The 13,389-nt window shown below is 33.8% G+C and overlaps 1 protein-coding gene across 2 annotated transcripts; it reads left to right on the top strand.

Annotated features, from left to right (window-relative positions):
• Positions 1–5,094: 5,094 nt before the first annotated feature.
• Positions 5,095–8,098, top strand: cdkn1d (cyclin-dependent kinase inhibitor 1D). Of its 2 annotated transcripts, none has more exons than XM_079817317.1 (3): positions 5,095–5,190; positions 7,345–7,811; positions 7,939–8,098. In XM_079817317.1, the coding sequence occupies exons 2-3, from the start codon at positions 7,349–7,351 to the stop codon at positions 7,995–7,997; spliced, it is 522 nt and encodes a 173-aa protein (XP_079673443.1). In that variant the 5' UTR covers positions 5,095–5,190; positions 7,345–7,348; the 3' UTR covers positions 7,998–8,098. The 2 variants fall into 2 exon arrangements, with proteins under 2 accessions (XP_079673443.1, XP_079673442.1); XM_079817316.1 differs by lacking the exon at positions 5,095–5,190 and adding an exon at positions 5,232–5,558.
• The last annotated feature ends 5,291 nt before the right edge of the window (positions 8,099–13,389 follow it).

Here is a 13,389-nt window from a genome sequence, read left to right as displayed (position 1 = left end):
TCAAAGCTAATGATGAACAGTATTTGTGGTGTTGTGATGGCTACATTACTGACACTACAAAACCAAAACTACAAACATTGCACCTATAGATGATAACAGAGGCCAGATTTTGTCATTGTAAGACATTATTCCGCTCAGCAAATAACAGGCAATAACCCCGAGCTGTCAGTTGAACCCATCTTTTTGCATTCCTGTTCCAGCATGTAAGAGAATGTGACTGAACCTGGACTGAAATAATAGCAGGCGTGTTAACCAATAATACCAGATGTAATATCAAGGGTGTTGGCAGAAACTTACTTTTTTACATTGGTTGCAGAAGACTTAAAGTAGAAATAAATTACACAAATTATGTTTGTAAACTATTATTTTAAAGTATACAATTTTATTATTAACTGCAATGTAAATAAAAAAAAATCTTATTTGTGTATGTACACTGTAAAAAAATATAAGGTTATACAATAACAAAAAATCTTGGTACTAATTTCCCCTAGCTTTTTCTTGTTGACTCAACTTTGGTAAATAACAGTTATACAAACTGAAAATAAGTTGTCTGTGACACAATTGTTTTTTAGTTGAGTCAATTTGACATTATTTGTTTTTTGGAGAGATGCAGCTATTCTTTAACAAATATTTTGTAGTTGAGCCAATTCAAAAAAATGTTGTGCGTATGAACAGGTTTAGATGTTAATGTTTTAAATTGAAAATCATTTGGTCATCACCATTTTGTTGATGAGCGTTTCCTTTGGTTGGGCAGTTTGACTCTTTGTGTGAGTTTGTGGTCTTTGTAACAGTTTTTAGCCGAATAATTTGTTGCTAAGAAAGAAACCAAGATGATCACATTTTCAGCCTCATAAACTCAAATAAATCAATAATCTTACTTTTGAAGATGATTTTTTAAATTAATATTTTACCAGCTAAACTTTGTTGCAACAGATCAGTCATTCTGAATTTAAAATACATTACATAAAAAAAAATATTTTGACACACAGACATCACGAATCAGCAAATCTCAACAATAGTGACATGCTTCTTGCTGCAATGCATGTTGGGAGTCAACATAATATTAAAATCATGGCTCCCAGCATGCATTGTGACATTAAACATGTCACCAAAATGGTGACCAAACATTTTCAATAAAAAATCTAGATCTGAACCTGTTAATTCTTAAGCACTTCTTTTTCCAATAGACACAACTTGTTGAATTGGCTTAACAAAAGATTTGTTACAGAATAGTTGCACCTCTTCAGAAAACAAATAATGTCAAGTTGACTCATCTAAACTAAACTTATTTTCAGTTTGTATAATTTGTATAATAACTGTTATTTACAAAAGTTGAGTCAACAAGGAAAAGCTAGGGGAAATTATTACTAAGATTTTTTTGTTGTACAAGATTTTTACAGTGTGGATTTGTGCTGAACCAACACAACGAAATCAGTCTTTTTGTAATGTAATTTATTTTACTTAAGCATAAAAATATCATAATATGTTTGCAGATATTTAGGAAACATGCTATGTTGACAAACTCATTTATCTGCAAAGCAATGCTACAGACAGTTATTCTACTTTGAATGTGCGTTCCGTGTTTGAATGTCTGTTTTAGTTTTGGTCTGTGATTTCACCCACTGCCAATTAACCCAATAGTATTTCGACACCCCGGGTTGCCAGAGTCAGAGATCGCATATTGTACCCAACCTAAAAAGCCTCAGCATCCATCTAAAAATCTCGATGTCCATAGGCATATTAAAACACGGATAAATCAACTGATCAACTTCCCTGCAGGGACAGTAATATCAATGTGACATCATGAACCACGTTGGACTCCAATGACAGTCAGACGTTGGATTTTGATTGAAAATTGGGCCTCATATATAATCACACACACAAACAAACAAACGTAAAGAAGAATATTATTCATTTATTTCTACATAATTTATACATACATATTATGTACAATAACAACAACACTCCTAGGGCCCTATGAAATACGTGTTATTTTTTCCCAAATTCCGTTTTATTTTTTCCCAAATTCCGTTTTTTCCGTTTTAATTTTTGCTAATTCCTTTTTTTCTGTTTTAATTTTTGGGAATTCAGTTTTTTTTTTACCCTTAACTGTTATTTTAGTCATAAAAAGAGTGTTTTTAATGTTAATATAATAGAACATAAAAAATAAAATAGGAATGACCTTAAATTTATTGAGGTAACAAACATCACATTTACTTTTCAGGACAAATACTGCAACATAACACTGCACTCTAAGCACTTCAAGTCACAACTAGATATTAGTGCTGTGAATTGATAATAAAAAAACGAATTAATCGCATTTTTTCTGTATTTAATCATTATTAGTTTTTAATATTTTTATATTGTAGTAATTTCAGTTACTCTCCAAATTAATTTAGAAACAATTTAAAGACAGCATATTTTAAAGGTGTGTTGTAATGGCATCTTTTTATGAATGAAGGCCAGTATCACTGATATTATATGAAACATTGATAACGTTACATTACAGTATAACTGAAAGCTACCAATTTCAACATTTATTAGGCTTTAAAAAATAACTTTTAATTTAATTGAACTTAAAACAATCTTTACATAAACCCATTATAATAAATGTTATATTTACTTGTGGCCTTCCCTGTCAGACATAGTCTACACAGAAATTGAATAAAGTTATCAATACCTTTCTTAACTGCATAAATAATAGGTGAAATATAGATGAATCATCATTAAAGCTACAATCTTCTGTTCCCGTTGTTCAGTGATGAACATTAATGACAGGCATCATCAGTGCTACTGTCACTTTAAGATCTACCTCAGCCAAACATGATGTGGATAATGCTGCCTTCGTGCTATCGGAAATTTGATGATTCCGACTTCTGAAGTCATGATTACGAGCGCATTGCATTCAAGTTTCAAAATGTGAGGGCGTTCATGTGCAATGTTTACCTAGGAAACTCGTATATTACGATAATTCCGAGAGCACGTGAAGGCAGCAAGAGCGCTGACCCGCACATCTCATTTTCTCTCAAGGAACTTGTTTTCTTGTCCAGTTCCCCAAGGAACAAAATTGTACCTCCACTGTACCTTTTTTCTGAGAGTGTATACAGTATTTTTTCTGTTTTACAAATGTAGGTAAAATTACAAAAATAATATGTAATTAAAAAGTAAAAAATTAAAGTCAATTATATTAATGTATAACATCCTAAATTAAATAAACTGGAAAACACTTATTTTACAGGTATTTCCTAAATTATTATAATCAAATATCTTCATTGTGAAATGAATCGTAAAAAAAATGGTCAAATGACTGGCAGCAGTGGTTGCCAAACAAAAGACCTACAATTAAAGGAAATTATTTTAAATATTCAGATGATGTTGGTCATGTATTGGTGATGATGTCATCATCATGTAGTGGCCAGATGCACTGATAACACTTAAAGTCGAATCTCTTTAAATTATTAAAGTAATGATTAAGGCAAAACGAAGTAGCAGTTAATTTCAAGTGATTTACAGTAGCCTTGGCATCAGTATTATGACAATCTGATTTTTTCAAAAAAGTGATTATGCAATCATTATTTTGAGCTATATGTTTTTTTTTTTTAGGTGCACAGAGACATCAAGAATCAACATATACATTTCAACAATGGTGACAATCAACAAAGCTTTTTTTGTGACTTTAGTAGCTGAGTTGATCTGAATAGTTTTTTTTTGATTGTCACCATTGTTGAGATTCATACGCTGATTCTTGATATCTGTGTGAGTTTATATTTTCCTGTTAAAACAATTTCTGAATAATGATTTCAAACATTTTATCAATGTTAGTTTAGTGCTTTTTGCAATGTGGATCATTTTGAAGCATGTGCCCAATGTTAAACATGAAAACAATGCACAGAATTTGATTTGGCTGTACAGTCGCTCTGGAGAAAACAGTGAAGCTCAGTTCAGTTCTCATACAATGGAGTCAATGCGGGGCAGATCATTTATAAAGTTGAATATTTAGTGTCCCCGATTGAGCAAGCCAAAGGCAAAAGAGGCGACGGGGGCAAGGAACCAAAACTCCATCACAGAATGGAGAAAAAACTCTTGGGAGAAACCAGGCTCAGTCGGGGTGCCAGTTCTCCTCTGGCCAATGAACAAACGGTGTATGATTATGATTCTGGCAAACATTACAAGTCAGAAGTCATATTAGATCGGGACATTCAGAGTATTTGTCCAGTTCCATTTGGTTGAAGATCAGTGTCATCACGCAGATGTTGTCACAGAAAGGTACGAGCAACTGGAGGAAATATCCTTTTTGAAAAAATGTGCGACTGGTTAGCACTTATGGATTATTTAAAAAAAAATTAAAAATTGTTTAAATTGATTTAAAGAAGATGTGGAAGCATCCACACTTTTTTTCCCCAACAGATATTACTGCATTATTCCAGTAAGTGGTCACAGGTGGTAAAGTAACGATGTCCTGCTGAAATAGTGAAGGGACTGATCTATTATTATTTGTATAGGGTGAAGCAAAACACAATTTGCCAACAGGAGTATTAACCAAACTAAGAGAGACTGGAAGTAGAGATTGAGTGGGGAGAGCGGGGCACAACCTAACGCTTTTTGACTTTCTCAGTTTGTGTAAATCCACTTGGGGTTCAGAGTATTTATTGTTTCCCACATTAATTGCACACATGTCTTGTACAATTATGTGGTTTTGTTTCATTAATACAGTGTATACTTTTTTCTTGATTTACCCCGAACGAAGTGAAATGGTTGTGCCCCGCGCTCCAAGGCTAAATTGTGTGGTTACATAGAAGAAAATCCAGACCACCGTCTGAGTTTGTCTTGCATTTACACAGTTTTGACCAGCAGGCGTCACCAGAGTGTTGTGTTTCGAGCGCTTCGAAACAGTGAATCATTTTGATTCAAAGCTTCGAAACGGTTAGTTTCTCCCAGCATCACTATTATACTGTACATAGATTCATATCTGCAATCTATCTCTTCCCTTCATCGTAGCAGGAAAAAAACAAATGCAGTGTTGTGGCTCCTCCTTGTCACGTTGCCGATCAACGTGACTGGAGTTCCTGGCCACGAGCCAGCTGAACGTGACACGAGCAAAACACTGACAATGTGTGTCAAGCGCGCGGGGGCTTTGGTGGGGGATTGACCTACTTTCTACACATGATGCTACGTTAAGACGTGGAAAAGGTACGTCACTTTTACACATATATTTGAGCTAGTTTGTGATAGCATTAAATACGTTTTGTGATAGCATAAGTTTGCAATGTAGTAGATAATTCAATTTTATTGACATGTCGTTATATACTGTAAACATGTGAACTTATGTGCGTATTGAATGCAGTAGTGCTGTGCGGGTCACGTGACTGGGCCGTCCTGCCATCATAACAAACAGCGTACAGCAGTCAGACACAGATGAGTTTGAGAGCTTCGCTTCTCCTGTCGTGTTTTGTTGATCAGGTCGTTAGTTTCTGTCATTGATCAGAAAGTTAATTAGTAACGGTAACGTTATCTGTGGATTTATATCTGTCAATCAGAGCTCTGCTTTTACTCGAATGGTGAGTTAATATTTGTTGTTGTTGTTTACATTGACGCATATCTATATAGAGGGGAGGGTGCATGTATTCTGTTTTATTGGTAACTATTATTAAAAGGTAACTGTTAAATGAGTGACAGAACAGGAGGTGTCAGTCATTCCTGCTGTGTTCTATCCTCTCGTGAGCGCGTGCGTGTGCTCGTGAAGTACGTAGTGTACTAGTAATTTGATAGGCGTGCCGCGCCTACTTTTTCACTGTAAACAAGTCGCACTCACAGTTTTCCCTGCTTATGATGGGGCGATTGTACAGACAAAATTTAATCAAAATGGCTTATTTTTATTCATGTATGCCTCTTTGAAGCACACTGTAAAAATGGAGCGTCAGTAAACAACTCCTGAACACACCAGACAGAGTGCGTCATTCCATATTCGATTATTACAGTTTTCACGCTAGGACACATTTCTCAATACTTAGGTCACTTTTGCAAAACTCTTCACACAGTGAGCACAACAGAAGTCTATGTGGGCTAAACTGAGGATCAATTATCATTGCTTTGGCACAAAATGCATTCAATGACTATCTCTCAAATTTCATATATTCTTTTCTCACTCAGACACAACAACTGCCAAAACTCTTTCAGGCCAATTTGCACATGCTTACATACTGTTTTCAAAACTGTTAAACTTATGTTCAAAACAATAACATAATACAAAACTGAATAAGACAGCAATTTGCTACATTCCTACAGAATTTTTTTAATGAAATATATTTTAAATCTTAAAAGTGAAATGCTATAAAGACAATTGGACCAGCCACAGCTGATTCTCATTGTAGATGGTGGATGGTGTGTTTACAAATTCTTGTATTTTGGAATTACTCAGTGCAAAAAAAATAAATAAATAAATAAACGACATAAAATATTGACGAATTCTGCATCATGTCCAATTCATTCCAGTAACATTGCAGTGAATTATAAACAGAGATGTGTCCTTGTTTTACACAAGAAAACATTGTATAATATAGTGTTTTTCAGGTCATTGTTTTGTGAGTGACAAAGTGTGTTGTCGGCTGTCAACCTTTGCTAGTGTTCTGGAAGAATGAGTTGATTTGAGACCTGAATAAAGTGTTTTGGTAGTTGTAGTGCATTTTGAATGTGAAATGAACTGCTTTGCCAAGCTGAAAGTTGGTTAGGAGAACTGTGTGAAGAGTTTTGCAAAAGTTTTGAGAAATGTGTCCTAGCATCTGTATAAAAAAAAGATTTTCGGTATATATAGTGCTTTTTTATTAATTTAAAATGTGCATACAGGTTTTGATACAGCTTCTGAATTCATATTTTGGGGCTATACAATCTTTAGGAAGTCATGATCATTAATGGGGAAAGCCTAAATGGAGAAGTTTAAGCAGTTTGGTAAAATCTTATTACTAAGTAAAAATAAGTTAGTAATAAATAAAAATATTTTAAAAACTCTCCTCCAAATCAAAACCATTTAACAAAGTCACGGTGGTGCAACTTTTGTCTTGAAAAATATGATTTATTTTATGTAGGATACTTTTATTTAGCATTTACCCATATACACAGGGAGCACAAAAAGTTACTGGACACTGAAATCACACTTGTCTGAATGATACACAAACAACTGTGTGAACTTAGGGATAGCTCACTTCATACATTTACTAAAAATCACCAAAATGCCATTCGATTTCACATTAAATGAAAAAGATGTAGAAAAGGACAGAGCAGGTAACACTTGACAAATGAACTTTAATGCCATTACTTTTGTTTCTATCCTTTGTCCATGTATGACAGGAACATGTCCATGACACCAGCTGCACGTGATTTCGGGTTACTTGACGGGCAGGAGGAAGACATGAAACCTCAGGTGGCAGTAATTCGGCGGAACCTCTTTGGCCCTGTGGACCACCAGCAGTTGCAGCAGGACTTCCAGAGGCTATTCTGCATGAGCGTGGAGAACGCCAAACAGCGCTGGAACTTTGACTTCCAGAGGGACCAGCCTGTCCCCGGCTGCGTTGAGTGGGAAGAGCTGCGGTGCCAGGACGTGCCAGCGTTCTACCATAGCTGTGTGGTCAGGCCCGGTATGGCAAAGCAAATAGTGGAAGCAGCTGTTGGAGGAGGATCCTTCGCTTGTTCGTCTCCAGCTATGGCCACAGAGAAATATCTGGAGCTTCAGACCAGAGGAACTTTGAGGGGGACAAAGCCAGAGAAAAGAAAGGCTGCATTGCTGGGGGTCAAACGCAGACAAGCAAACATCACAGGTATATTGTCGCCCACTTCTCATTCTCAGAGACATTGTTAAAAAATGTATCATTTTATTGTTAGTTGTATAGACACTAATGGATAATATTTATATTAAAAATGCTAAAATGCTTTTCTCTCTTTCAGACTTTTTCAGAGTGGCAAAAAGAAGGTTTCTTCATCACAAAGCTTCATTGGGACAGTAAACATTCATTGGACTTTGTATAAATGTACATACAATATCTGCAAATGTAGCTCCTCTAACTGACCAGCAAATAAGGCTTAATAGGATATATATATATATATATATATATATATATATATATATATATATATATATATATATATGTATATATATATATATATATATATATATATATATATATATATATATATATATATATATATATATATATATATATATATATATATATATATATGTATGTATATAATTACTGAATGCAGTGCCTATTAACATGGAATCCTGACAAATTCGGATCTTATAGTACATTAGAATAATTAGAAGCAATTGAATTCGAGTCATTGAATGAGAATTTACTCTTGCAAAATATACAAAATATTTTCAGTACATTTTGAAAACAGTAGGATTGCACTGTATACATTATTTTTGGTGCACTGAATATATACATACATTTATTTATATATAAACAAACAAATACTGTGAACGTTTACAAAAATGCACTAAAAAAGGACAAAAACGTTTGCATTTCTCAGATTCAAAATGCACTGATCCTTTTGAGTGACATCAGTGCCGGCTTACAATTATTCCGTCCCAATTTTGTTATTTATTTTCCTGTGTTGATATATTACAAAAAAGGTATGTTTAACCTGAGCCATTTTTCATGAAGCATAAATCTGGGTATAAAAGTGACCCTCACTCTGTTACTAGCAAACATAGGGCGTTTCAATATATTTGAAGATTTTGTAAATGTTTTTAAATGGATATTCCCCTTGAAATATTGTTTGAGGAGTGTCTGGCCAAGTTTCCTATGATTGTGCATGAAGCTCCGTCTTGTACACTTGGGGGAAAATTGAACATGTCGAAAAGCTACCTTTGTCTTTAGTTTGAATCTGATACCTGTAGTATTAGCATAGATTGCAAGGACGCTTTCCATCGATCATTTGTTCCATACTTTTTTTTTTTACAATACTGTAAAAATCAGTATATGGGGATAATATTTTTGTCTTGTGCATGTGTGATATACTCAAAGATAAGTGTGTTTATGTGTTGAATTAGCCATTTGTTTGACATTATTTGATATTAAAGAGGCAGCTGAGGCATTTAACCAAAGTAATTGCTCTACAATAAATCCTTAAAACCCTGTCAGGAAGACTGAATTAAGCCACCAAACACACATGCTGAGATATTTAAACAGATTGTTTTGCATTTACACATGCAAACATTTACATCTGCAAACACACATGCTAAACATTTCCGATCTGTTCAGTTACTTCTTAAAACAGGGCATTAAATTAGGATCTTTTTCAAATGCAGTAATAGAAGATAATAGTACTACCTCATAAAATGACAGTGACCTTCATTTTATACTCACATGTATAAGAACAAAATATGTATCTCGTACTTCACATCAGGATGTTGTGTGTACTTACATTGTTCCGGTTCTGTTTTTTGAACAACTTTGAAAAACTCGCGTTCAGTTTATTCTGTCTCATTCTGTTTTTTCAAGTTTCTCTTGATATCACCAATTGTATTTTGCACTATATGTTGTCATTACAGATGTGATGGGTCAGCTGACTTTTACTTCGCAGCTTTTGTTGCAGATCTGTCCACAGTGTTGTATTCAGTGCATGATATCTCTCATGAATTTGTAGTCATGTATACACCTATATGGTTGAATGTTACTTAAGTTAAATGTTAATACTAGTTGATTTTATATGACTGATGTACGAGTTTGTAGTATGCAAAAATCACTGATACAAAGCCATTTGGGAAGTATGTCTTTATTTGATTGTAGTACAGAAGTACATTGAAGAGTACATTTGTAGTACATTGAAGAGTACATTTCTACACAAGTAGATTGTTGTACATTTGATTGTTTGTATCAGAATACAAATTAACACAATACAGTTTTTGGCACTGTTTTGACAAGCATTTTTTCATAGCTCTTAGTTGACAACTCCAAATCACATGTAGCAGGTGTTAATTCAAAACCTGCTATGTACCTTCATTAAGGTCAACATATTTCCTTACATAAACTTCACATTAAGTTTAATAACCTAAACACGATAGATTTGTATTTTTTAATTGTTGACATGGTACAACTAGCCCTTTCCCCCATTGTTTTCTGTGTACCAAAATAAAGGTGAAAAAGCTTACAACTAGAACTGTCTTTCAATTTTGTACCTTGAATGATAAGTTAATTTAATAGCGAATCAAATTGATCAGTAATTTGATGTCATTTTCATTTTCTGGATTTAAAAATATTCAAGGATATAGTAATGGTGAATTACACACAACTATTTTTAGAAAAGAAACTGACAGAAATACTCTTTTAAGAGCAGATAGAGAAGACATTTTGAATTTGTGACATTTTTTGTTTCAGAATGGGAGGTTTGTCAAACCTGAGAAAGCAGGGTAAGTCAAGCCCGTTTCTAAAAGAGAGGTAACTTATACCCAGAGTCAGTTACCAGGGTAACTTTCAGTCTCCTCCTCTTTTTAAAGTGCCAGTGGTGTTTAAATACTTAATTCATTCATTCATTCAAACACCACAAATGCTTTTCTTACTGAGTATTTTGATCGTATTATTTCATGTACAAATATAAAAAACATAAATGTAATCTAAATCTAAAATAAGCGAAGTTTACTTAATACAAATTTAATTATCTACCACTTGGCAAAAATACATAGTAAGAAAAGCATTTTTTGCAGTGCAGGAACATTCATTCATTGCTCATATTTTCATCATGAGGACACTGTCAAACTGACAAAAATGGCATGTCCTTTTATACAGAGAATACATTAAATATATATTTGTGTCCCCATTTGCTCAAATAGCAAAAGAAAAACTCAACAATAGTGATGATTTCACAACTTTCAAAAAGAGGGGAAAAATAGAGTGAGATTGATAACGGAAGTGAAAAGAGAGAAAGATATTTTTCACCATCACTACCATAGACGCTTTATTAGAAACACCCTCACAGAAGCGGTCACTTGTTTTTTGTAATTTGATGCAAAAGTAATATACATATTACAATATACATATACAAGGGTCTGGGAAAAGCTGCTGCACATTGGACACTGAATGATATTTGATTAATATGTCAAATGGTTGTAAAGTCATTAAACCAACACCCATGAACATTTTATGCTTAAAGCTTTATCTGATTGAATTATGTTTTTATTTTTCATTTTTAGCTGCTACCACATTCTTTTTTTGCCTTTTGGATACCATGAAAATTAAACTTAATTAAAATAATTAAGAATTAAACTTACATATTGACCCGGAAGTATGCAAACGTCTTTTTGTTGGGTGCTGTTGCCATGGTGAATCGTAATTTCGTAGCTCCATTGATCGTGGCTTTTCATAGTTGTCAGAGTAGAGTCAGTCTACTCAGAGTTGATTGAACTACCTCAATTCAGCTGTTCTGAAACCCAAAACTCAGAGTTTCCCATCTCAGAGTAAGTCCACTCAGAGTTCAGGTTGAACCTCCTTACTGAAACGGGCCCCAGGCGTGCACACACACTGGTGCTTAATTGTAGACACACCAATCAGGTTTAAGGCAACAAGTTCACCTGTCTTCAACAAAAATGGAAGGCAACGTCGCAGTAAGAGGAAGAGTGAGGATGAGAGGGGAAGAGAGGGGAAGGGGGGTAGAGAGGGAAAGAGAGGGGGAGAGGGGAAGGGAGCAGAGGGGGGCAGGAAGAGGTAGACATAGGATGTGGAGACGGGGACCAAATTTATCAGATGCGATTTGCGCAACCTTGGTTGACCATGAGTACTGAGTACCCATGGGTTGACATTGAGAGAGGCTGGACAGAGACTTCAGACCAACCTCAGCAGATATAAAAAAACAAACCTTTGAAAATGCATGAATTTATCAAATGATTTTACAATGTGGAGAGAAATAAATATTTTCATCAATATACAATACTGGGCTTGTGTGTACTGTTTGGTCAATATATTCATATACTTTACTCTTAACAATATCTCTGAAAAAAAAATCTAACCCAGATTATATCATTAGAAAAGTAGAATGTGTTTAAGATTGAGAATAGCAGTGTGTAAATGAGTCAAACAGACGTTTCATTTTGCAAAAGAACTGAGGTGTTCTGCTACTTGTGTGTGTGGATGTGTGAATTGTGTGTTTTGACAAAATTAACCTTGTTTTTAAAATTGTGCTTAAGCAAACGTAAAAACTGTATTTACATATACACTGTAAAAATATTTTCATGATTTATCACAACTTTTTATCTTTTGACAAAGATAACTTCGATCATTAATGTGGTTCAGATAACATTTTGAGTTTCTATTTATGAAACCAACCTCCATTATTTTAACTCACATTATTCATTTCAATTAACTCAAAATATTAAGGCAACTAGGTTACTTTTTTTTTTATTTAAACCAACAATAATTTTTTACAGCGTAATTAAATATTAATTATAATACACTTCAGCCATCTTCTTTTATTACTCAGATTAATGTTATTTTACCTTCAAAAAAAATATGATCTAAGTTATATACTATAATACTTATAACTTGTTGGCACAGGCAATTTAAAACCTACCCACAAATGGGAATCTTTATCTCCTGACCCCAACTCGTGGGCACAAATTTTAAAAATGTTTTCTTTGGTTGATAATCCTAATTTACAATTTATTTAATATAAGATTGTTCATAGAATACATATTAGACAATATTAAAAATATCGAAATAAGGTCCTCTAATTCACCCATCTGTGTTCAATGTAATCTAAATAGTCAAGACATATAACTCCAATATCAGAGGTTTCAGAGAAATTGTACATTATTTTTAAGATTAAAGTACCTTTATCTCTCTCTCTCTGTTAGCAGATCTTTCAGAGATTGATGCCACACCTCACTATGTAAATTTAATTTATATTGTCTACTATTTGCTAAGAAAACTATTCTTCAACATTGGAAAACTAAACAATTATTAAATATTAATCATTGGTTAAATTTACTTTCAGAACACATAGCAATGGAAAAAATGGCCGCCATAGCAAGAAAGAGCACTAGTGGGTATTCTCTTGATATCTGTGAAAACCCTATTTAGACTCATTGGCTGTAATATAATTTATGTTTCTAAAATTCTCCTACTGTATATACTAGAATTCATTTAAGGCATGACTTTATATTTTAAGTATTAGTTTCTGTATTTTTGAATGTGTAAACTTAACATTAATATTACATTGGCATCACCCCACCACCTTTTTTTCTTCGATTATATTGTTGTAACAAAACAAACTATATAAAAAAAGAATATGAGCAAGTCTGAAGCACACGGATTTGTTAACATTGACAGACTACTCAGTAAAAAGAGTCGAGCTCTGTTAATCAGTCCTTGACTGAATCAATGATTGACTCTAATTTGT

Source organism: Gobio gobio (assembly GCF_949357685.1).
Source record: "Gobio gobio genome assembly, chromosome: 5".
Classification (NCBI taxonomy): domain Eukaryota; kingdom Metazoa; phylum Chordata; class Actinopteri; order Cypriniformes; family Gobionidae; genus Gobio; species Gobio gobio.
Note: the sequence above shows the minus strand (reverse complement) of the source record. Positions and strands in the feature narration are given on the sequence as shown.

What these genes read in the sequence shown, in the direction of transcription:
- cdkn1d (XM_079817317.1), top strand. Translation starts at nt 7,349, where the DNA reads ATGTCCATGACACCAGCTGCACGTGATTTCGGGTTACTTGACGGGCAG. An exon ending in CAGACAAGCAAACATCACAG is followed by an intron (nt 7,812 to 7,938) that starts GTATATTGTCGC and finishes TCTCTCTTTCAG; the next exon opens with ACTTTTTCAGAGTGGCAAAA.